The 25,622-nt window shown below is 42.1% G+C and overlaps 2 protein-coding genes across 3 annotated transcripts; one reads left to right on the top strand and one right to left on the bottom strand.

The window, feature by feature from the left end:
• Positions 1-2,809: 2,809 nt before the first annotated feature.
• Positions 2,810-8,320, bottom strand: LOC133006804 (calsenilin-like). The gene is made up of 8 exons (XM_061075690.1): positions 8,218-8,320; positions 6,915-7,039; positions 4,189-4,258; positions 3,965-4,035; positions 3,755-3,862; positions 3,556-3,660; positions 2,953-3,015; positions 2,810-2,857 (listed from the first exon to the last, which is right to left on the bottom strand). Exons 1-8 carry the CDS (start codon positions 8,318-8,320, stop codon positions 2,810-2,812), a joined length of 693 nt encoding a protein of 230 aa, XP_060931673.1.
• Positions 8,321-20,711: 12,391 nt separating this feature from the next.
• trim69 (tripartite motif containing 69) lies at positions 20,712-25,078 on the top strand. 2 transcript variants are annotated; one of them, XM_061070909.1, is made up of 6 exons: positions 20,712-21,734; positions 22,216-22,311; positions 22,449-22,682; positions 23,324-23,346; positions 23,441-23,556; positions 23,997-25,078. In XM_061070909.1, the coding sequence occupies exons 1-6, from the start codon at positions 21,099-21,101 to the stop codon at positions 24,539-24,541; spliced, it is 1,650 nt and encodes a 549-aa protein (XP_060926892.1). In that variant the 5' UTR covers positions 20,712-21,098; the 3' UTR covers positions 24,542-25,078. The 2 variants fall into 2 exon arrangements, with proteins under 2 accessions (XP_060926892.1, XP_060926884.1); XM_061070901.1 differs by having other exon boundaries at positions 23,438-23,556.
• The last annotated feature ends 544 nt before the right edge of the window (positions 25,079-25,622 follow it).

Here is a 25,622-nt window from a genome sequence, read left to right as displayed (position 1 = left end):
GGACTTCGTCGCGATGAAGCCGCTGATCTTTCTCTGAGGAAGACTTGTGGCCGTGATGACCCCCATGATGCTTCTTCTTGCCCAGGAACCCCAGCCCTGTGCCCGTGCCCCCCAGGATGCCGGCTGCTGCTGCTGCTCCTGCCAACTTCAGGCCCTGCTTGGAGAGGCCTTTGCTTTTGGAGGAAGGCGGTTTATCGTCATCGCCTTTTCCTTTACCCTTGAAGATGCCTCCTCGCTTACCGTCTGCAAGCTGTGGGCACAGGGCTGCCATAAGCAACAGCAACACCCACAGGGAGAGGAGCTTCTGCTGGACAGTCATGACTGGGGATCTGCACCCTGCAAAAACATGCACGTGCTGATTAAAAAAGTGGAGGCAGAAATAACTCTCCCTTTACCGAAGCTGCTCTCCTTTTATATTTACGCTCTGCTGGTTCTCATTCAAAGTTGCATCAAAGCTTTTAATTTCGCACCCTGCACAACCAACGTCACATGCTCACCTCCAGCACGGACACAACAGACATCCAGAACAATCCACACGCTCCCTGTGTCAACACTGGGATTAACTGGGCATTGTGCATGTGATCACGTTTCTCCCTTTCATGAGGCATCTGTTTTTCCAAGCTGTAATTGGCATCATACATTATTACAGACGGCTGCAAAACATATGAATGATGTAGTATCATCATTTACATTGTAAGGATTAATTTGGAAAAACAAACAGGTAAAAAGTGCTGATTAGAAATGATTGATTGATCAAAAACCATCTCGCTGTTAATAATAAGGAAAGAAAGTCCCACCTACCTTCGAGAGTAGTCACACTGAGGTGATGGAGGCTTTGATGTTGGAGCGGCCGTCCCTTTTCAAATCACAACACCCACAGGGCAGCAGAGTTGGGTTTTCAGTATCGTTCCCATACCAACAAGCCCTAAACACGCGGCTCCTCCCCAAAACAAACCCTTCACTACGATTGGCTCCCGATCGATAATACAGATACAGGTTCAATGATTTTTGATGATGGGGGGATTTTCACATACAGTTGTGACGCCTCGTTTTGTCTCATTAGTCAGCAAATGCAACGGCAACACATAACTGTCTGCATTGACTCAGTATTTTCTAACACAGGTCTGTAGCTCCCACAAATATGTCTACACTTCATTTGATTGATTATAAGTCCACTGTTTTTTTTCGTGCATGACTCGAAGGCTCAAAATTGGTTAAAGAGAAATTGTTGGGTTGTCTTTTTAATTGCAATCTGTGACCATAAATTTGATTTGGATCTTAAGATGGAAGGATGTTCTGTAGAGAGAGGAGTTTGGTCAAAGTGTGCAGGTCTTAATTGCAAGTTTAACCCAAGAATATTTATTTGTAGGATTAATCTACATTGCTGCTTTTTCCTTATGGCTCTCTAGTGCACAATTAACAATCGATATATATATACACACACTTGCATTCATTTAAAGTGATATTGGTGTTTAAATTGAAATAAACCACCTGTGTCGCCATATTACACAGGATAGTTTGCTACAGACAGTTTCTCAACATCTCATATATGGAAGTTCTTACAGGGAGGACTCAAGCTTCCTCTTTAGCAGACAAACTGCAGCTTTGCATGAAAACAAAATATATTGGTGTTGCTGTGCTATAAGTATTAATACATAAAAACAGAATACAGATCACGACCAGTTTAAAAAACCCATTTGAATGTACTGATAGACTATGAGAGAGTGTTGATGCTTTTCGTTGGTTTGAAAAGAAAATATGGTTAATTTAGTTATTTTTGTCTATGCATCAACAAGTTGAAGACATTTGGTCCAGAAGAACGGCTTCAAGTGCGATGCTCAGAACAAGAGCCCAAAACTCAACGCTTGGGACAGAGAATAAAATGAACAAGGCTGCCAGGCTTTAAGAATCTGCACTTTTTTATGTGTGAAATGTCGAGATGATGATGTAAAGATAGAACGAGAAGTGGAACAAGAGAGAAGATTGTTCATTTTCACAGAAGGTCAAAACAGGAAAAAAATAGCCTCGAGCAAAATCAAAGAACTAAGAATTTTTTCTTTGTGTGTCATGGATTTGAAGGATCGTCTGCACATAACAATTTTACAATTGCTGTTTTGTTCATCTTAACTCTGGCTGCATATTGCTAGAGACATGGAAACACAATCTTACAAGTGTAATGCAACACATTTGATGCAAACACACGCTGAAGACTTGTTATTTTTGAAATATACCAGCCATGTGTATTTTTATCCCAGTAAAAAATAGTAACACCCTACACATGTATATTTAGCACATTCACATTTCAGATGGTCTCTCTAAAAAGAAGATGCATGCTGGAATGAACAGTGAAGGCATACATTTATTTCAGCAGGTTTTGGGTCAACATGACAAAAACCGAACCTCAATCTGAAGAAACACAACAAAAACGGGACTATTTTCTTTGCAGTGTGACACAGTAACAAAGTCTCATCCCTCCTGCGCCTGAGTTTCAAAGTGTTCAACAACAAAACTCCCCGTGGTTTGCATCACATGCTTTGACTGGTGGGGCAAACACTCATGCTCATACAGCAACGATGACACATCCTTTATGCTTCATGTGCAAAATATAAAGTGAAAACTGTCATGCAAAGAAAAAGGGCTTCAGGTGATTTCAGTGAATTCTGCACATTTCTCTGCATAACAGTTTGTCTGGAGAAGTACGAGTGTTTGGCTGTTTCAGGGTGAATTGATTTATGAATTTATTTCAGACCCAGAGGCTTGTAGCTGGAAGCACTTTGCCGCATTACTGACTCGTGTCCGCCCAAAGACACTAGATGACGTTTTCAAAGAGCTGCATTGAAGCCATTATACTTTCATCCTGGAGAGGAGATTAAACAGAAGCACCAGCTCAGCTAATCGCCTTTGTTTAAAACTTCGGTTGTATCACGCCGGTCGGTTTTATGGATACTTTACCTTTTGGCAGGTTTCTATGAATTCATCTATTGTCACCACACCGTCTCTGTTACGATCCATTTTCTGAAAAACGTCAGACATGCACAGGAGAAATGAGACTTTGAATATTTGGTCGTGTAAGTGTGGGAAATACTCTATGTGATAAATTAACATTAACATTTTGATGTGAGGATCCAGCGATGACACGCGCTGGACATGACTGTTGAGAGTTTGTTTAGCATGTTACAATAACAGGTATTACATTTTAGTTAATTGTTTACAATGCTATTTAGGCCTTTTTCACAATTTACCACATGGGCTACATCCAGATTACATTTTGCGTAAAGCACCACATCAATTCCAAAAGAGGTCCGCAATTCTTTTGGGATATTTGGGCAACATTTGCTATTTTACAACTGGGCGACTTGCGGCTCACATCCATTTAGCCCGTGCCACAAGAGGAACAGAAGTGCTGCATCATTGCCTGAAGTAGCCCACATCCGCATGCTCTCTGGGAAGTGCAGTAATGCAGGCTGTGGTCACGGATCAGTGCTGGATGTAATGATATCTGATTAGATGACCAGGACTGGGCCGTGTGGTTTTGTGGATTCAGAGATAACTCACCTGGAAGAATTTCTCCACGTGGTCAAAGGGGGAATCGTCTCGTACACTGGGTAAAGTGTACCTGCCCATCATGTCATAAATCGACGTCATTATTGCCAACATCTCCTGCAGATAAAAAAAAAATCAAAGGAGAAATAAAAACCTCCTCATCTCAATGCAAAAGATTTTGATATTATCCCCATGAGAATCTGAAGCGTACCTCCTTAGTGACGTAGCCGTCCTTATTGATGTCGTATAGATTAAACGCCCATCGCAGTTTCTCTGTGACGGAGCCTCTGAGCAACACAGACAATCCTATCACAAAGTCCTGGAAAACAAAGATCGTTGTTGCCTGTTTAATATCAAACCTAAATGTCACTCTTGATTATTAACCACAGGGAACAAGACATCAACACGAGAGCAGACTCACTTCAAAGCGGATGGAGCCACTTCTGTCCATGTCAAAAGCTTGAAACAAGAAATGTGCATATGTGGTCGCATCTGGGAACAAAGAATGGACACACAGGGATACAAGTGAACATGCACAAATTGTAAAACCAACTTTTTGACCTTGAGAAGCAGCTAAAGTAACAGGGACTGATACATACTAAACCTCAGGAGCCCTGAACCATGTGTTCAAATATCACACTTTACCTCCTTGAGGGAAGAACTGTGAGTAAATGGTCTTGAATGTTTCTTCATCCACGAGTCCGCTGGGACACTCCTGAGGAAAGATACACAAAGAAATGCATTTTTCTTTTGTTATGTAAAAACTTGGTCAAAGTAGTGACTTATATGTTTTCTGCAGTATATATATATATATATATATATATATATATATATATATATATATATATATATATATATATATATATTACGCCAATATAAATAAATACACTGTCATGTTAAGGTTTTTTGCAGTTCCTGGTTCATGTTACACACCTGTCACCTGATTAGCTTCCTGTCCCTGCATTGGTCCCCCAAGAAACCCCTTTTAAATAGTCTGCACTTCCCTTTGCCTCCTGCCACACTGTTTGTGATAAACCAACAGGATTAGGAAATGAAGGCAATGATATTCAGCCTATAATATAACAGTTGTTGAGGAAACTTTTACCCTCTGTAAACCATTTAGGTGCCTGTACATCCACACACACTCCCTTCTCCCTCTAAGCAGGACCCGAGGTCGGGTTAGAGATAAAGGGCCGACCAACAGTACAGTGTAGTGTCTACGATGAAGGACTTTCATATCTAACTCAGATGCTCAGACAGAGAGGCACCAACTCTGATTGTTGTGCGTATTTCACCAGTGGAAAGGACACAACGTGATTTAGAAATGCATATTTAGTCTTAACTATCCAATAGGATGCAAACACGTACATGTAACATAGAGAGTGACAGCAATTGTAGCCTTTAATGGATGTGCTATTGGAATGGGTGACGCAAGTAGAGGGAGATATACTGTGGGAGACGTCTTCAGACTTGTGGGTGACGGCAGCTCATGTTACTCTGTTGATGTTTGTTTATTGCTCCACATTCTGGTCTCCTGGATGCATCAAGTCTACATTAAAATATTGTGCATAAGACATCAGCTGCGGCCTGAGTTCTCCTTTCACCAGCTTCCAGAGAACTGCCATAACAACAATAACCAAGCGATCAGCTATGATAGAACGCTAGCAGCATAAATACATAACTACACTCATACTGCACGTTCGTGGGCGACAGAGCAGCTAAAATATTGTTCTGTAATAACTATTCTTTATAAAAATAATAAAAACTTTATCTTTATAGCATTTTTCATAACAAAGTTGCAAAGTGCTGCACATAAAACAGAGCAAAACAGTAAAAGACAGGAGAAGGAAAAACGACAGGGATTACAAACAACAGGTTTTCGATTATATTGATAAAATGAATAAAACACACTGAAAAAATTGAAATGACTCATCATAACCACCATAAAATAAATAAAACCAAGTATCAGCTTTGTACAAATGTGTTTTAAGGAGTGTTTTAATATGGGAGACCGAGTCAGAGCTCCTGATCTCAATGTGTTCCAAAGTCTAGAGGCTCTGGCAGAAAAAGCTCAGTGCTACATCTGAAGAATCTCTTTTTCTTCCTCATGTTACAGATCCTGATATTTTAAAATGCACCAAATCCTTAACTGCAGTGTCAGGATGTGGCCACGAGAGGGCGAGGAAGTCAGGATATCCAATACTCAGAGAGAATTAAGAAAATTGCCTTGAGGCCTTTTGTGGTTTTCATCCATCCACAGAATGTAGTTACACAGAGGTGGTACAGCGATGATGAGCCTGGTCTATGAACTAATGTGATGCAAAACAAGGGCTTGGTCTCAGTACAACAGGAGCACAAGCGTCAAACTGTTAATTTGGCACATTTTCCAACCCTTTGCTCTCTGTCTGCTTCCAAATACCAGCAGGAATAAATCTAACTTCACAGCCCAAAATGGTGATTCCAATGCAATACATATTTGTTTCATATAACCTGCATGCAAAGGATTTCAGCTGATGAGGAAGCTTCTAAATGAATCTTTCTATCAGTGACATAGCAGAAAAACTATTGTTGTTGTTATTAATGACAACGTTTCTATTCCTGGTATGGCGAGTCAGAAACATCTTATTATTTGACTCAGTCGAGACCTCGGGGAGGATTTCCTTTTAACCACTTTCTTTACCACAGTGTTTCCTTAACGTCTCACAAACCCCATCAAACCTTTTTAATGCTGCAGTTTTGTTTACATCAGCTCCTGGTCCTCTCCCTCTCCTCTTTAATGGCACATTGCTACCTTTAATGGCACATTACAGCTACTGACTGTCGATATGCAATTACTTGCATCTGTACTCGGCAGAAAACACATATCCCGTCATCCCCGCGCTTTTCCATGTGTTGGTGGAACACAATATGTGGGAAGAATACGTCCAAATGGCCCAACTGTGCCACTAAAGGTCAAAAGATCATTAATGTGCCTTTTTTTGGTCTCGGTGCTAATGCTACTAAAACAATGGTTATTTAAAGATGTGAACAGCCAACAGACAACATATGTGGACACCCCTGTCTATATAAGTGTTTTTCATGATTTTGGATTGACTTCACAAAATCGGTTCAGTTGTTTAGGAGTAATCCTACATGAGTGGCGAGGAAATAATAACATCCTATAGAATATGTCGCACAATAAACAGTCTGGCTGAGGTCAAGTGGAGATGAACAGAGGCTAGAGAGCCAAGGCGGGAGTGGAGTCTACATACTTTTTGGGGTTTCCACATACTTTTGGCTATTATGTTAAGGAACTGTAAATTGTGCCTGGAAGTTGACTGCACCTTTAGCCCACGTTGCCCTATTTAAAACGTCCCTCGCGTTCTTCTTACATTTTTGAATCCTCTGTAAAGCGACTGCAGCTCCTTCCTGGTGAACTTAGTCTGGGCTTGCAGCTGATCAAGACCCTCCGGTTGGTAACGCACCATGGAGAGCTCAAGGTCACCGTCGGTGCTCTCTGCCGGAGGGAAACAGAGAAATCCAGGGAGGTGCGATACAGGAGGGTAAGGAAGAAATGAAGGAGGAAACTAGGTATGACAAGAAAGAAAGAAAGAAAAAGAGGGAAAGGGGCCGGGCAGGAGTCGAATGCAGGGAAATCATATGGATGGGAGACAAAGAATTAAAATGACTGAATATAACTTGAAATGCTCACCATCTAAACACAAAGAAAACAGAAAGGAAGAGGTGAAGGAAGAGAAAGTGAGACAAGGAAACGGGTGGGAGATAAAACGTGTTAAGTAGAATTGGACAAATATGAGAAGAGAAGATGCGACAGAAGTAAATATTATATTCTTTAGAAAAGTGGGGAAATTATGAGTAAGAATAACTTGTAGCTTGTTTAAAAAAAAAACTGGAAAGAAAAGGCGAAGAAACCATTTATTTCCTCTTCCATCAGAGGAAATATGCAGATATACCTGCTCAGTTTTACATTCTTGCTATTCTGGGCCTTTCTGAGGTCAATATTCTATAAAAAGAGCAACTTTCCCAAAAGCAGCACTTAAAAAACAAGAAAATAAAATAAATTAAAGGTCAGTTTATTTCACTTAGATAATGTTATCATGTGCAGCTTCATCTCACAAGTCTAGATGTCCTTTATGACAAAAACTTATTACGCCAGCCAGAGGGACAGAATTGCTGAGTTTAGTTTAAATTAAAAGAAAAAATATATATATATTGGGGAAGACGGTTTGCAAAGAGGGTATGAGGTGTACTCACCATCTTTACAAGAGTGACATGCAAATAGAAAGTTGAGGAAGACGAGGGAGGGATGGAGGAGGGGGGGGGGGGGAGAGAAGAAAGTCACAGGACTGTTAAAATATTTAGTTATACATTTTTTTACCAACACAGATGTAAATACTGATTAAGGACAAACGAATATTTGACAAGTCTATCTTAAAACACTCACATGCCATTATGTCTATTGAAAATACTGTAATACTGAAAGATATTGGGACGTGAGTATATATATATATATTTTTTACAAGTTCCTTTCCGTCAACACATCCAACCTGTTTGTGTGACTACATTCAACTTCTGCATTACAATCCACTACATCGACTCACAATAAGCTTCCACAGTGTCTTAGCTCCACTGTTGCACAGAACGCCAAATAAACTCTCGCCTCTGACGTCTTACCTTCCAGTGACAGCGGCTCCCAGATCCCAAACTGTTTGAGCACGACATAAAACAGTGCAACAACAACCACGATGGCAATTACTTCCATGCCATCCAGTCCCATTGTCGCCTTGCATCAGATATGACCTGTGCAGAAGCTTCAACTTTGAGAACTTGTTTTTTCCCAAGTGTTTCTAAACGGATAATTTGACCGAGCGGCTTGCATCCACAAAATATCACCTGCTGTCAATCATCTCCTTCCTCCAGGCAGCTTCCTGTTTGATCAGGGTTTTTGTTCAGGCATCAGCAGTTTAAATCACTTAAAAGAAACCCCTGACTTCAACCACTGACCAGAAAAAAAAAGGTTCTATTACAGTGAGTGGAGAGCATCCTCCTCTATGCAAACAAATCCAAAGTCCATGGTGCGATCCTGCAGAGACGTATGGAATTCATAAAGTCTTAATCTCCCAAAATGATCCGAGGCTATCGCCGCTCGCACACGATCCATCTCTGTTCCTGCGTTTCACCTCCTGGCCCAGATCGTTTTAGGATCTCTCCCACAACTCCCATCAACTCAGGGGCTCCACCCCCCTACGCACTCCACATCCTCCATCACTCTGTCCTGAGCTGTGCGTGTGTGTGCGTGTGCGTGTGTGTGGTTGTTACTGAAGGAATTTCTTTACTAATAGTCTGTGATTGACAGTCTGACCCGTCTTTATATGCTCGGTCATTTCAAGTACGCAGAGCTGTAAAACTAAGCATTGATCCACATCCGCTGATGACTGGGATATGAACTGCACTTAGAGCGGAGGAGAGTGCCCTGCCCTTTGTGGCGCTGCTCGTGTCTACTGGGCCGTTCACAGATACTCCGGCTCAATAGCTACTCACTACGCACCGTTTCTGTGACTGCAGAAACGGTGCTTTGTTTATTACATTGTAGTTAAGAATAGTAAAGTTGCACTAGATTACGTTTGAGCTGCGATGCACACCTCAGAGGTCACTTTGCAGCTCCTGTTAAAAACGCTCCTCGTAACATTCACGAGCTCTGACACAACGACAACGTGTGTTTGTGCCGTGCTGGAAGACAATGGGAGTGAAGAAGAACGTGAGCATGTAGTCTGCACAACTGATGACTTTGCACAGTGTAATGGACTCAGTTCGAGTAGGAAAGGGGGGTGGGAGGGCAAATCAATTGTTGAGAGATAAAACATTGTTGCTGGAGCAAGCGGGGGGGAAGCAGGGCCAGAGATGCATTCCGACGGCCGGGCAGGGTTTATGTAAGTTAGAGACTCCAAATGGGCTCTTCCTTAATGTCTGAGTCAAACACTGAACACTGAAATAACTAATGAGCCGAGATGATGCCGAAAATACAGAGGAACCGTCTCGATATTGTGGCTGCAAAACGCAACATGTACAGTGTTATACACCTATAACTTATAGGTGTATACAGACAGTTTAGAATTGCTTCCCTATGGTTGCATGACTCAGTCTATATGTGACCTTTGACCTCCGGAATCTAATCAGTTCATCTTTGAGTCCAATTGACAACTGATCAGATGTCCTAAAGGCAGAGTTGAGGTATCATGTTCGAGAGGCCAAAAACATGTGTTCTGAGGCCAACATGACCTTTGACCTTTGACCACACGAATCATATCAGGTAATCTGTGACAGCGATTCTAAAGATTCTCTTGAGGCATCCTTGAGATAAAATGATAGAATAGAATTCTGGAGATAGAATGAGTCGAGCTTTCAGGAGTCAAGACGGGGTTTGTGAGGTCAAAGTAACCTTGTGCTTCAACCTTTGACCACCAAGCTACAATCAGTTCATTTTTGAGTCCTTCGTGGTGTTGCTGATCAAAAACCTGTTATTTTATGTCATAGTGACCTTGTCTTATGACCTTTGACCTCCAAATTCTCTTCAATTTATATGTGAGTCCTAGTGAATGTTTTTACCAAATTTGAAAGGATTACCAGGAGGTGGTTCTAAGATATTATGTTCACAAGGTAAAAGACCACGTGCATGATCACGAGATTGGGCCCGAGGGAAGGACTGCTCGTTAAAGTTTTCACTTAAGAAGAACACTTAGTCAACTCAAGGGAAGTAAGCTACACCTGTTTTTCTCTTGAGCAAATTATGAAGGTATACAAAATAATAGTAATATGCTTAATTTGCCTTTTCTGAGTGGAAAGTGTGAGATCATCGTCCAGCTTGAGATCATAAAACACTTCCCCTCACATACGGCGGCAGAATTAGTGAGACGTGCGTAGCTCTTTTCCTCACCAGACAGAAGCTATTACCCCAACATGCAAGATGCATGAGCTGATGTGGATGTGGGAAGTCACCTGCCATAAAAAATAATGCAACATAATATTGTTTAATGCACCTTAAGTGCTGATCTGTCCACGTACTTCTATTAAATACAGACAAGAGTGAGGTGGCTTAAGCATGCGGAGATGCAGACAGTGCAGCCATCACCATCAGCCTTTAATGACTGTTGCAGAGAGAGCAACATTACAGCTCCCAGCTCCGGCTCATCAATCACAGACTTTCACCAGCTCACGTCACACAAGTGAACAACATTAACTTTGTTCTGCGGAAGTAATTTCTTTGCAACTTTCGGGGGGCCATGTTTTTTTTTAGGTATTTCAGATTTTGAGAGATATTATCTTGACTTGTTTTTATTTTCTCCTGTGACTTGATTTGACAATAATCTCATGTCATTGATTTTTAGAGATGATTTATACAGTTATGTGAAGATGTTCACATAATCTTCAGTGTTTTGTTCTGTATATTGTGTATGTCTGTATAGATTCAGTGCAGAAATAGGTGCTATAATGACACTCGACCAGCAGATGGCGATACAATTGTTATGAATAGGAGGACTCATAAGAAAAAGCTCAATGAATATTTTCGTATCAGAAGGTGAAGAATAGTCGATATGGATAAAATTATTGATAGATATAATATATGTTAAAAAATTTACCTTAATTTGAGTTCACTGAATGCAGAGAGGACAAGACTTCAGCATTTCACAACTTTACATCTAATGGAGTCCTGATGTATATATATAAGTAAAGAGCTCATAAATAAAAAATCAGACCATTTCCTTGCTGATGTCCAAACTAGGGTTGAGAGACGTGGATGTACAGTAATTGTATAATGTGTCTGCATCACAGTAAAAACACATTGAAGTAATTTTTTTTTAAAGCTGTTAGAGCATTTGCTCTGATAGTGTTTTCATCAGTGTCCTGTGGAAGGCACACGACCATCTGTCTGCCGGCAGAGAGCAGAGTCAGCAGTGAGTGAATGAGGTCGTCTCTGGAAGCAGGTCACGTTTTCTGCTTATCACCGTGGTTTCCACTGAGGCAGATTTAAGCAGAAAACAAGAAGAAATATTCCATAATGGATGAAAAACCCTGTTTGCAGATTAAAGACAACATGTGGTATTAGCAGGGAGGAATGTGAACTGTCTGTGGAGCTTGTTCACACAGGAGGGCACTGTCAATAATTCAGATAGAAAATTGGGGTGTGTAAGGGCCGTCGGTGGAAAGGTCTCAGCTCCTCCTGGAAGAAAAACATGGTGAAGGGGAATCCAGATACATGGTGTTCTAAATGTTGACTCCAAATCACTATAATTGATTATTTAACACTGGAACTAGTAGATGAAATAATTTCTCAGAGTGTGTGCAGTGGAATTATTAGACAGGGAGGGAGGAATGTGGAGTGGATCAAGGTTAATCCTGCGAGGCTGAGCAGGAAGTAAAGTGGCAGCCATCCGATCATCATCTGATTAAGTGTTTGGATGAGCTGGCGTTGAGGTATGTGCTGTAAACACTGAGCAGAACAGAGCCGAGGAAGTGCGACAACATTGAATTCTAACTGTAGATCTATACTGTAAATGGGGCAGACGCTTTAAAATTCATGTATTCTGTAATGCCGGAGTTGGAAAGGTCTTCCTCCCTGCGCTGGATCTGCCACATCCCCTGCAGTGACACACAATCATGTGGTCACAGCCCGTTGTTCTGTCTCTTTATCTTTACATTACATTACATTTCATTTAGCTGACGCTTTTATCCAAAGCGACTTACAATAAGTGCATTCAACCCCGAGGGTACAAACCAAGAACAACAAGAATCAAGATAGTACAATTTCTTCGAAATAAAGCAAAACTACAAAGTGCTATAAGTAAGTGCCATTTTAGTGCTACCAAAGTGTTAGTTTCAAAAAGTGGTTAGTTTTTTTTAAATTTTTTTTTTTTATTCAAGGTACAGTCATTTATCTGCTTCTACCTGGGCCCTGTTGAGTCGTGCTGGCGATGATCCACTTGACGAGACAACAATTCATCAGAGATTTACGCGTGAGCCGCGGCTTCTGCCACTTGGGGCCCTCGGTCTGCCCGCTCGGGTTGGGATCTTTTCCATTGGCTTCGGGCATCACACCGCCGTCAAACACCTTCTCGTTGGCCTGAGGAAAATCACAGAGAAGAAACCAACGTAGCTCATTATTCACTGAAGATGGATTTTTATGCTCCACTGTACAAGAATCACATGACCACACCTCAGACAGGGAGGAGAGACCAAGCATCTACCTGGAAAAGGAACCACTTCAAGGCTACAGCTCCATTTTGGATCCCAGCTGCGTGTTTAATAAACAAAATTATGAATTTGGTAGTAGCATTTCTATTTTATGTAAATTACTCTGTTCGAACCTTAAATAATAATGATTCAAAATATTTCAGTCTGGCTTTCGATCTTTCCACGGTGCAAAGACGACTCTTCTTTCTCATGACCTTCTGTCGCCTGAGGATGTGGCTGCTCGCTCCATCTCACTTCTTCTGGATCTCAGCATTTTTCTTTCGAAACCATAGATCATAATGTTCTTTTTGACAAGTCTGGAGAAGTGGGCAGGAATCTCTGATTAATTCAGGTCCGTAGAACTAGAGAAACTTTATTTCCTCTTGTCTCCACTGTTTGAAATCCATATGCGCCGGCCCGGCAGAAATCAATCAGCTATAGTTCAAACTGCTACAAGTCAGTTCCAAAATAATGTGTTTGTATCACCGCTGTGTTGATACATGTGCTTGACCAATCGTGACTCAGTCTCAGCCAGGGCCGGGTCTAGGCAGGGGCAAGAGGGGGCCTGGCCCCCTCAAATAAATGTTGTGCCCCCTCAAACTAAATCCCAATTTATAATAATAATAATATAATAAAGCACAATGCCCCCTCAAGATTTGTGGCTGCCCCCTCATACATGCCTGTCTAGACCCGGCCCTGGTCTCAACTGTCAATCATGATGTTTCTTCTGCTTTTGTAGCATCAAATAACGAATTAAAACCAAACTTTGTAGAAACATGAACACTTGACTGCTGTGGTGAGAATTGCCTTCAATTAAACCATCCTTGAGAAATAAATATTTGACTTTGACCTTTTGTCCCATCCACTAACATGAAGTAGGGAGGATTTGTGACCCATACTGCAGCCAGCCACCAGGGGGTGATAAAGGCACATTGGCTTCACTTTTGGGGAGCTGTCGTTTCTTCCATCTATGTTTGTGTATCAGTTTACGTAGTTCTATACAAATCAGGTCCTTTTTCATGTATTCTACAAACAGGAAAGAAAATCTTAAAAAAGAGTTTTAATTGTGCTCACTTGCTGGGCAGAATTGGAAAAGGTCTAATATTCCAGTAACAGGAGCTCATCTGAGAATAAGGAAACACAAGCTCCTTCATTTCCAGTTATTTTCACCATCGCATCTTGTCATCATCCGACACTGGACTCACAGTCACTGCTTCTGTATTCAGATGAATATTTCAGTGAACATGAAGCCTGACATTTCCAAACATCTTCGATAAAACAATCCAATTTATCATGTGTCATGATAATCTCTATGATGGTTGATCAAGACAGTTGTCTGAATAGATCACTGCCATCTAATTATCTGTGATTAACTGAGCCTGAATAAGATCATACTCAGAATAAGCAAAAATTAAATGAATGCATCAGTCAAATTACGCAGATATCTAGACGTGGTAATGACATAATAAGGTCAGTGTGGACTTTTAACAGGATTTTGCTACATCGACCTACATTAGCAACTGCTTCACGATGCATCCCCTGGGTTTGAGTGTAACTTCGGACGTATGGACATAATTGGATTTATGCTCTGTAACATGTTAACAAATCTATACACGGAATATTCTATTAGCAACTCATGTAGACATCACAATCGAAGTAATGTCAGATAAAGGTCAATAGTCGGATTATTACCTCTGCAAAGGAGGTTGTGGTTATATCAGCGTTTGTTTGTTATTAAGAAGGGTTACACAAGGATGGTTCCCCATGAAACTCGGAGGAGGGACCCACTCTGTTCTTTGGCAGTTGTCTCCTGTCTCTCTCTGTCCCTGCTGTCTTTCCCTTGTGGAGGTGAAGCAGCAGTATGAATAAAACAGCTTTCTTTAAGAGGCTGCTGAGGGTGCAATGTAAAGAGTTTGTTATCGAAAATAGACTGAAGCACTGTCGGGGGAGCTCCCCTCACGCCCCCCCAGCTCCTCTCTGAATATGAAAGGATGCCGAAGCATACAGAGCGTCGAGAATGTCGCTCAATAATTCACACTCCTTAAAATGGCATCAATAAAAGATCAGAGTTGGCCGCCATGGTGAGGCGAATGATGACTGCAAGTAAAACGGACAGACACTTGATAGACCGTCCAAAAGCCACATAAACAACCCAACAAAAACACACACACACACACACACACAAATATGCACACATACATATCGTATGCATCCATGCCGCACGCACTTGCAAACTTAATATGCCTGTTTATTCAAGTGCATAAAGAAGTCTCATATATATATGCAGCTAATACTTTTGGAGCATCTGAAGCAGAGTTTCCTCCGACTTTGTTGACATCAAGTTGTTAAGAGAATGTATTTAAAATTTAAAACTTTATAGTAAAGTGTGATAATATAATGAAAGTATATATCGAGCAAATTCAAATAAAATATCAGCCTGACTCAAGTATCTGGGATCCCGTCAGAATTTCTGAAAAGGTTCACAAACCGTTATGAAAGATGAAGCGTTGCATTATTTAAATGAAATAAACCATGTGAGGCAGTGATCATGACCACCCTCAGTGCACTCATCATCATGTTAACACTCACATACACACACACACAGACACACACACACTGAGGTCAGTCATGAAATCAGTGGGTTTCCTGCCTGGATCAAATGTTTACCACCTGTGATTCTCCTATAATAACCTGCTTCATAATCTGCTTTAATTTCTGTTATAATTTACTTTTTAAGCGAACAGTATTTATTCTGCAGCTTTAATTACTGTGCACGTTTGTGTTTTGGGTAAAAAACACATGATCAACAAATGAAACAATGCTTTTTTATGTCTGAAACTATGATATAAGTTGAGATGAAGTAGTTGAAGTTAGACCTGCATCAACCAACCACATCACACAATACAATGAGTTAATAATAACATTGTCCCATTAGCATAATAACACATTTCTAAAGGGATACAAGTATATTTTTCTCATCTACAGTTGCAATTTTGAATGCAGCACATTTACTGTACTGTACAGCACACAGAAATATCACCACTGTTAATCTTCCTTCTTGTTATTAGCAGCTCCTCTAGCAGTAAGTCAACTAAAGCACAAAACAATACATGTTTACTGCACCTGCATTGCGCCTGGGGTTGTGTTGGGGTTGTGTTGCTGTTTAGGAGATAAGCTGCTGCAATCCTCCTCCGCTCTTGTCCTCTGACAAGCCTCAGTGATCTGCAGCCGCCTGCAGGGACGCACAGAGAGGAAGCAGCTGTGTGAAGGAGGAGCAGAGCTGCTCCGGTCCCCAAGGCTCACACACACACACACACACTGAGCCGAGGATACACACTGTCAACTCACTATCATCATTTACATCTTCATCATCAGAATCATCATCATCTACGTGTTGCATGTGAGCAAACGTTCCCACCTGATGAGCCAGGAAGCAGGGATGGTGTCTGTGATGTGCAGGAGAGTCGTGATCCTCAGATGCTGATGAGAGCAGAGAGCAGTTGGTCCTTCGGCTGGTGATGAGGAGGCGAAACCTTTATAGAGCAAGCGAGGGAGCGAGGCGCGGACGAGGCGTTTGCATCGTGACAAACGTTATTAGAAGTGCCAGACATATTGTGAAGTGCAGCTCCAAACTCAGACGAGACTCTCCAAGGAAATTAAACAGGATGAAAGTGTCTCATACACACACACACACACACACGCGCACACACACACACACACACACACACACACACACACACACACACACACACACACACACACACACACACACACACACACACACACACACACACACACACACTGTGTCTCTGTGTGGATTTTATGAGCTGTTTCCCCCACTTATTTTATGTTTCAGAGGAAGAACATTCACTTGCTGTAGTCTGAGAGATCATTTATTCAGTGCGTAAACATTAGGGTGGATTAACGTTAATCATCATCATCCTCTTTCTCAAATCCTCTTTTTCATCTTCTTTATCTTCATCTTCTTTTTCGTCTTCTTCGTCTTTGCCTTCTTCTTCATCTTCTTCACCATTTTCTTTGCCTAATTCTTATTCGACGTCTTCTTTGCAGTCTTGTTCACCAATATCTTCACCTTCTTCACCTTTTTCTTCACCCTCTTCTTCTTCTACCGCTTCTTCTTCTTCATTGCCTTCTGCTTCACCTTGTTCTTCTTCCACTTTTTCTTTGCCTGAAAGAGGGCTTTCCACTTTATAATATAAAGATATGGAGAAGCAAGTCCGTGGTTGAAAGTAGGCAGCTATAGGGAGGGTCTTGGGAAGAGCAGCCAACATTTGGTGCCTCCAGTACTTTTAACATGAAGTGAAGTATTTGAAATGAAAATAAGGAATTTGAGAATTAAACATGATCCTTCACTTTGTTCAACACAAAGCAGGACCCAATGAGTGAAAATACCTGGTGGTGCATTCTCAGTAGACGTTAACGAAAAGCGACACAAGGTTTAGGGTGTTTATTCAACACCTGCCGCCTTTTTAAACAGGATTATTCTCACACAGTTCCCTCTGTAAAATATGGCTGATTATTCACATCAAACAGAGAATTGGTAACTGGCTGGACTTCAGTGGGTCGTCCTCTATTTTTCCAACAGCCAGTGCTTGTGCAAAGCTCTGGATAAACAGGCTTTAGTTGCAATGTACTGACACTGCAGAGTTGAAATGGCATCCTGCTGCTAAAATTCCTTTAATTTTTGAAACTACACATAAGACTCACTTTGTACCGTGCATCTGTCTCCATCCACGGTTTCACATTGACTTGAAATGAATAGAGGGCAGGAAGCTGCCCAGAATCGGTCCCACACTGCCTCTGTTAAAGTGCCTCCTCTCAAATTCTGTGGAAGTCTTGAGGAAGAGGATGATGACGTTTGGGGAATATCTCCGACTTTAAAAAGGAAACCATGTTTAGAAAAGAGATGAAGAGGATTGTTAACAGGGACTTAGTCTAGATGAAATTTGCACTGCTATAGAAGCTCAATATTAGTTGCTGGTCTCATTTAAACAGTGTGGGTTTCATCCTCTGGGGAACATGAATCTCCCAAACAGAGTTTTATAACAATCCCTCCCAAAGTTGCTGAGATATTTCAAACTTGACCAAAGAGGTGGACTGACCAATGTTGTCCTCACATAGCAGGTATATCAAATATGTACTCGTCAGACAGTTAATTATAAATCAGACACTTGAGCTAACGTTGTCAGAGACTGATTCAAAAATGTTTAATGTCTTTCCCTGTGTTGCAGCCCTCATAACCAAACTGGAGAAATTCAATATTTCTGCACAGTCTGCCCTTGTACCTCTTATCTTCCAGGTCTGTCTCGCTCCTGCAGACGCCGCAGTTATTTTTAGCCTCACGAGTTCCAGCGAGCCTCCAGTTTCCCTGGTGCCTCACACATCAGCTCAGGGTCTAATTGAGGGTGTGTGTTTGCTGCAGATGTGTGTGCGTCGGTGAAAGCTGGTTTGTTTTATTTTCTCTCTTTCCTCATAAATGTTGCATTTTTCTCCTTTTTTTTTTTTTTTTTGTAGAACACGCCAGGCTGCACATGTTTGTGCACGTATTCACACTTTGTCTCCAGCTGTGGCAGAAAAACATCCACTTCTGCTCATCTGTTTGCATGAGGAGAGACCGGAGCATGACCTTGAAAGAGAACATGTTAAACCCCAGACTTAAATGTACAGTTTAACTCAGGATTTGGAGAGATGAATTTATGCAGCTTCATAGCACTCTTATCATTCTTTTCCCCCAAAGGTACAAACACAAAGCAAAGATATTATACAAGGGACAATATAAAAATCTGTGCAGCCATTCCAATAAATACAACTACACAATAAAGTATTGTAGCATGTCTGTGTCTGTTTGAAAAGAAACTTCAGGATTTCATATTATGTAATAAACCTGGTTAAAACAGGGACAATGAGAAGTTTACCTGAAATAATTAATTTTTTTAATCTCCTTCTCCATCCTCTTTTCATCCCCCTCTCTCTCTCCACCGCTGCTCTCATTTCATCTCCAGCAAAACAAAATGCAGTTGTGTTTTCAATTGCCGTTTAACAAACAACATCAATTTATTTAATGGCTCTCAGTAGAGCACCTACCGCTGCCAAGGCCCATAACTTCCATCGAGCGGCACCAGATTGCTCAGATATCCGTCCCCTAAATATGCCAGATTTGTTTTTTTCATCAAGATCCATAAATTGTTCCCTTTGTGCCCTATTTAAGGATCCATGCCAAAATGTAAAGGATTTCTTCTTGGTCCATGTCCCATCCCTTCATCAGGTTTTCGCGGAAATCGGCTGAGTAGTTCTTGCATGATCCTGCTGACAAACAAACAGGCAAACAAACAAACAAACAAATTAACTAACTAACTAACTAACTAACTTATAGATGGACCTGAAAATCGTTTAACTTTCTTTTTCAAACTGTATGTTACTGAGGATGTGCAGTAGAACCATTTACCCTCTGCTGCACCCACTCAAACCCACGAGGCTCACCGGTTATTCTAATGCCACATTTTAATTAACTCAACCCTCCTAATCTGTCTCTAGTGTTAATTATGTGCGAGCAGAAGTGAGCGGCTCTAAAGATGCTGTTATGGTCATTTTTTATTAGGAAACTCTGAAGGTTACAAGCTAATTACATTTTGTGCCCCCCAATAAAATCTCAATAAATTTTAAATACAGCAGATCAAAGTCTACCTCTAACTACCTACATCATAAAATATATCTAACACGATTTATTGTAGGTATATTGAAACGGTTGGTCTTATTTTAAGTTTGTACATGTTTGTCTAGTTGTGATACAACAAACACAACGGCTAACATGACCCATCCTTACCGAAGAATGTATACTGTCACTACCCAATTAGGTGATATTACAATAGTATATATTATAGTTTATTATTCATATTTATTAGGAGTTCCTTCATTTATCAATACTTGCAACTTCTTAACCAAAGACAACCTTTTAAACCCCATTTGTGATTCGTGATGTTTTTTTTCCTGAAACTAAACTTCATTTGAAAAGAATAAACACAAATGAAAACACATTTATCTATTTTGCCAAATTTGGTGAGTCAGCTGAGACAAGCTGCTGTCTGGAGCTTCATGTCTGGAAATGTTCATCACCACAGACATGAAGTGAATTCAGAATTCAACCATTACCCTGTTGGGCCTCCTGAGACTCAGCTGCAGCTACAGTTCCAGAATTTCCTTTTAAAGTACGAGCAGCGATGAAGGTTTTCACTCTAGACACCAGATGTCACTACTGTCAATAACTTAACAAAGAGTCAGGTCATGGAGTCTGAAGTAAATAAACGTTTCTTCCTAAAAAGCCAAATGATTACCCTCCACAGACTCTCTCTCTCTCTCTCTCTCTCTCTCTTGTTCTCACACACGCATTCTCGCATCCATTTTTAACTTTACTAACTATAATTTAACTTTACTTTATAGCCTGTGATTATGTTGCAGTCCATAATAACAGCTTGTCTGTGTGTGTGTGTCTGTGTGTGGGTAATGAGGTGTGATTAGCTCGTCGTCACATCATGTGATATTCAAACATATGCTCATGTGTTTCTTGACTATTTTCATCTTTGAATAGTCAAAAAACTAAGTATGACAGGACGTGCTTGGTTTCCTGGACAGCTGTTCCAGCCCTCAGGGAACAAGCTGTAAATATCTTTTATAATAATTCCATGGGGTAAAGGGGAAACCACAGGATGTCTGAGGGATTGGTAATTCTCTGTGACAGAGATTTCTTCCTGCTGGACGTTTTCTTTCTTTGTGTAAATCTCTTAATGGCCTTGTTTACTTTCATGGACAATGATTATCTAAAGGGAGGAGGGCATGGCCATAAAAAGAAGCAGGAAATCTGTTACTGCTTACATAGATTCAAGCACTTGTGCATTCACACGATACACACACCCACACACACAGGCACACACTCAAAGTCACATAAAATGGATTTACATTTTTGTGTCTTGACTCTGCATCAGATTAAGTTCAGCGAAGCAGGACTTTCGCAGAGTTAGAGCTCAGACTCTACACAAACACACCAGGGAGAGAATATCCACGATCCGCCTTGGCTTCCTGACTGAGATGTGATGTCACTCTGGAAGGAAAAAGGGGGGGCCCCATTGATATCCCCTCACTATCTGCGGAGGACGTGACAGGCTCCGGCTGCTTTGCACCACCCCCTCCATTTCCCCACAGTCAACAGGAAGACTGGAGGCCAAAGAGAGCAGCCACACTCTGCAGGAGGGGAAAGACGCGGAAGGTCCAGCTGTACATTCAGGACAAAGGAGAACAACCAAGGCAAAGGAATGAGCAAGAATCAGAAAGAAGTGAAGAAAATCCAGACAGTGTATCTGCAGAACCTGGAAAAACTCAACCAGGGGCTGAAGGCAGACAAGAAGAGTTGGAAGCCAAAGGAAGGAGACTGTGCTGTACAGACAGCGATGGAAAAGCTGCGTCAGCCTCCCAACTCCGGACAAGTCACAAAGAGCTCAGCTCACAGAATCAGCAGAGACCTGACCTGCTCCATCTGCTTGGATCTTTTCAAGCAGCCGGTTTCCTTGCCCTGTGATCACACCTTCTGCCAGGGGTGCATCGAGGGCTACTGGACGGGTCCCAGGGGCCCCGGGCAGGGGGGCACAGGCTCCTGTCCTCAGTGCAGGAAGGTGTACCCCGGACAGTGCTACAGGCCCAACCGCATCGTTGCCAACATAGTGGAGAGCTACTGTCATGGTCTGGACGAGTGTGGGAGTGGAGCCCGCCTGGCGGATGTTGCGGTGGCTGAGCGGGCCCCTGCCCCGGTCCCCCGCTGCAGCCGCCACAGAGAGGAGCTGAAGCTGTACTGCGAGGAGGACCAGGAGCTGGTGTGTCTGGTGTGTGGAGTCTCCCAGGAGCACAGGAGCCACACCATGGTGTGTGTGCAGGAGGCAGAGCTGAAGTACAGGGTGAGTGAGCTTTGACTTCAGAAGATAAAGATTTCTTGGAAAAGTCAATAGAACAATGTTTCTACAACACTAAGTAGAGTAGTAATGATTTAATGACTCTCAGGAAGTTTTCATTTTGTACTTATTCATCATATTAATTATTGTTTTTGTCCTTTCTCTCTCTCCAATGCCTTTAATTATCACAACTTCATTTTCCTACATTCTTTATAATATATATTTAACAATTCATTAAAAACTAGAATTTCTGCTGTTGATTTGTTTTTGTAGCGGTGGAACTTTTGAAGAAGTTACTCGAGTCTCTAGTGCACTATGCGTTTACCACAAACCAATCCCTCTAATCTGAAGGGAGCCCTGGTGCTATGACTGTTTCCCTATGTGCATGAGCAGCAAAAACAGCAAAACAACAGGCCAGTAAGGACACAACAATGAGTGAGAAACAGCTCAGCAATGCAGGATGTTGATAACGTCTCTGTTCCCTCAGGCGTCTCTGAACAGCTCCATGGATTCCTTGAAAGTTGAGCTCAACACAGCGCTGCAGTGTGACAGAGAAGCTGAGGACGAGGTGAAAAAGCTCAAGGTGAGAAAGAATGCTAAAAAAAACAAGATTTCAGATTCTTAAATTCTTCTGGATTTCATGCTTTCACTGTTATCCTCGTTAAAATATCAAGTTTTCGCTCCCACCGACAACCTGCATCCTCTCTCCCCTCCGCTCAGGATCACACCGCCGACCTCAAGCAGCGCATCGAGGCCCAGTTCAGCGACCTGCACCAGTTCCTGTACCAGGAGGAGAAGCTGCTGCAGGTGAAGCTGAAGACGGAGGAGCGGCGGGAGCTGATCCGCCTGGACGAGCACAAGGCCCTGCTGTGCGTGGAGATCTCCCGTCTGCAGGGGGCCGTGCACGAGATCGAGGACAAGCTGACGGAGCAGGACCCCTTCACTCTGCTGAGAGTAAGTCCTTCCAGGAATATGCAGCCCATCTGGAAGATATCAACATGATGAGTCAGCTCTGGGGATGATTCAGGCGAGAAATGCTGAGCTTTTGATTTGAAACCTTTTTCCATGAGAAGACAGGAGGTGAATTTATGGGGTTTGTTAGCTTTATATATAATCCATGAATGTTTCTTTCGTGCCAAAGTGTTAAAAAGGCTCCGACGTAAACATTCAAGATTTAAGTGAGCAGGGTGTGACCAGCTAGGCTTTCCTGTTTAGGTCTGAACACCACTCTTAAGGCCATAAACATGGCGATCATGTCCGTTTGCTTGTCCTCTAAGAGTCCTGCTTGAAGAGCTGTAGCTTTTCTCATAACAAAAGAGTGAGGAAAAAAAAGCAGTGAGCACAGACAGGATGTAGGCCAGTGAGCTCACTCGTTGATCTGGAGGATAAGGAGTTGAGTTCAGGCTCGGGGGCCACACTCTGCCGAAGGCTCTGGGACTTTCCCCGAGCCACAGGGAGATCCCACAGGGCGGGATAGCGTGAGCTCAGACGTTGATGTAATGTGGAAAAAGCTTTCTCTCCTTTCAGAGACAACACAACTAATCACCCGTCCCTCTGTTTCTCTCTTCCTGTGCTTTCTCTGTGTCTCATTTCAGAGCATCAAAGTCTTGCTCCAGAGGTGAGTGTGGGCCAACATCAATTCCGTCTTGGATGAGTTTTCTGTTTATATTCCCTGTTGCTCATTGTTCTTCTGCACGGCTTTTTCTCAGCAGGCCGTCGCTGAAGTTTGAGAAACCAGCGTTTACGCCGCCAAGTCTGTGTGAGGGTCGGTTTGCCGGGCCCCTGCAGTACAGAGTGTGGAAATTCATGAAAGGAAGCCTCTACCCAGGTAGGGAGGCCCAATAAACCCCTTATGAAACCACATTTTAATTCTCGGATCCAGATTTTTATTTGGATCTGCACCAAGTTGTACATACACTTTTAAATATCAGTCCTCTAAACATGGCAGAATTTTTTTCGTTAAGATCCATGAATTATTTTCTGAGAAATCAAAGAAAATGTTAGAGAAAGTGAAAAATAATGTCCTGGATCCGTCTCCTGATCAGGACCAAGACTTCAATCATTGATTAGTTTTTGCATAATCCTGCAGATAAAACTACCAAAACGAGTCCATGTTTCTACAGTAGCCCAGAATGGTCAAACATCAGTTGCTCTACAAAAGGCCTTTTGTATTCCGTATGTTTTCTGAAGCTGAAGTGTAGGGTATTCAGTTTGTTGAGACAAGAATCTTTTAAATCTTTTGTTTTCTTACAACCTACCTGTCTTTAGTTCCAGCAGCCATCACGTTCAACTCCAGCTCGGCCAACCCTTGGCTCAGCCTGACCTCCTCCCTCACCTGTGTCCGCTACCAGACCTTCAACCACACGGTGCAGGACAACCCCCACAGGTTCAACGCTGCCCTGTCGCTGCTCGGCAGCCAGGGCTTCACCCACGGACGCCACTACTGGGAGATCGAGGTCTACAGCAGCACGGTGTGGACGGTGGGGGTGGCTCGGGAGTCGGTGCCCAGGAAGGGAGTCATCAAAGCTCTGCCAGCCAACGGCTTCTGGACTCTCTCCCTCTCTTATGGGATTCAGTACATGGCCGGCACCTCCCCTCCGACTGTGCTGTCCCTGGAGGAGCCGCTGGCAAGGATCGGGGTGTACCTGGACTACAAGAGGGGCCTGGTGTCCTTCTACAACGCAGAGAGCATGACGCACCTCTACACCTTCAGGGAGAACTTCTCTGAGACGCTCTACCCGTACTTCAACTTGGGCTTCCTGGATAAGGTGCATGAAAATGAGCCTCTCAAAGTTTTCCTACCAAAGATTTAACGAACTGGAAAAATGGCAACAAAAGAGTAAAGTTACAAAACCAAACAAGCAGGATTCATACTGCAGAAAATATGAGAAATCATCTAAGAGCATTAGATTCATACTTGTTGATATCAGACCTGTGTCCAATAAGGACGCATTGTTCAGTAGACTGGATCTACTGCCACACGCTTCAGTTCAGAGAAGCTGTGCCTCAATGACGAATGTGAAACTCCACAACTTTTATGTGCTATCATGGTTATTTTGTAATCATTTATTTTTGTGCATGATTCACGTATACAGTCAAGTTAAACTCTTAATCATATGGTTTTATTTTTGACGACATATTTACTGTTCATGTTAGTGTGGATTATATTGTGTTTTTATATGTGAACACATTTTTGGTAATTTTGGACATTTACTTTGTATTTTCGTACAAGTAAGAATTGAATGCACCAGCAGCTGGTTGATCCAAAGTCTGGTGCATGTTCAGTGGCACAAAACAAAACACAGAACTATATTGGTAACCTTTTAATAAAAGTTTTTGTGAATGATTTATCCAAAGCATTCCTGTTATTCTACCACGGAGATAAATAAAACACCCGAGTCGTTACTTCCTGGGTAATCATTACATACAAGCACACAAGCAAGCAGTTGACACGATGAACACCTAGTTTCAAGGTGTTTTACTATTCAACAGCTTTAAAGGAATGCAGCAATACAACAATAAAGGCAGTGAAGAAGACTCCAGGCCAGCAAACATGGATGCAGCGTTCAAAGCTTTGTGTCTTATGATGAAGAAAAATACATCAAACTCATTTGTCAGAGCTATGACACAGGACAGTTTACTTTGTTTACAAGGAAACTTCTCAGAGATCCTTTATTCCGGCAGGAAAACAGTGATTCACCTGTTTTCTACACTGCTCCTCCTTTAAGGTTTGCAGGGGCAGAAGGCCCCCGGGACAGGTCACCAGCCAATCACAGGGCCAGCATACAGGGACAAAACACCACTAACACATATTCAATACAAAGTCTGAACCTAACCTCAGTCAGGTCGCCTTTGGACTGAGGAAGCTGGAGCACACAGAGAAAACGCACATTC

Source organism: Limanda limanda, chromosome 1, assembly GCF_963576545.1.
Source record: "Limanda limanda chromosome 1, fLimLim1.1, whole genome shotgun sequence".
In the NCBI taxonomy this organism is placed as follows: Eukaryota; Metazoa; Chordata; class Actinopteri; order Pleuronectiformes; family Pleuronectidae; genus Limanda; species Limanda limanda.
This window is presented reverse-complemented; position numbering and strand designations above follow the sequence as displayed.

What these genes read in the sequence shown, in the direction of transcription:
- LOC133006804 (XM_061075690.1), bottom strand. Translation starts at nt 8,320, where the DNA reads ATGGGACTGGATGGCATGGAAGTAATTGCCATCGTGGTTGTTGTTGCA. An exon ending in ACAGTTCTTCCCTCAAGGAG is followed by an intron (nt 4,036 to 4,188) that starts GTAAAGTGTGAT and finishes CTTTGTTCCCAG; the next exon opens with ATGCGACCACATATGCACAT. An exon ending in ACGTGGAGAAATTCTTCCAG is followed by an intron (nt 3,016 to 3,555) that starts GTGAGTTATCTC and finishes GACGTTTTTCAG; the next exon opens with AAAATGGATCGTAACAGAGA.
- trim69 (XM_061070901.1), top strand. Translation starts at nt 21,099, where the DNA reads ATGAGCAAGAATCAGAAAGAAGTGAAGAAAATCCAGACAGTGTATCTG. An exon ending in ACGAGGTGAAAAAGCTCAAG is followed by an intron (nt 22,312 to 22,448) that starts GTGAGAAAGAAT and finishes CCCTCCGCTCAG; the next exon opens with GATCACACCGCCGACCTCAA. An exon ending in ATCAAAGTCTTGCTCCAGAG is followed by an intron (nt 23,347 to 23,437) that starts GTGAGTGTGGGC and finishes GCTTTTTCTCAG; the next exon opens with CAGGCCGTCGCTGAAGTTTG.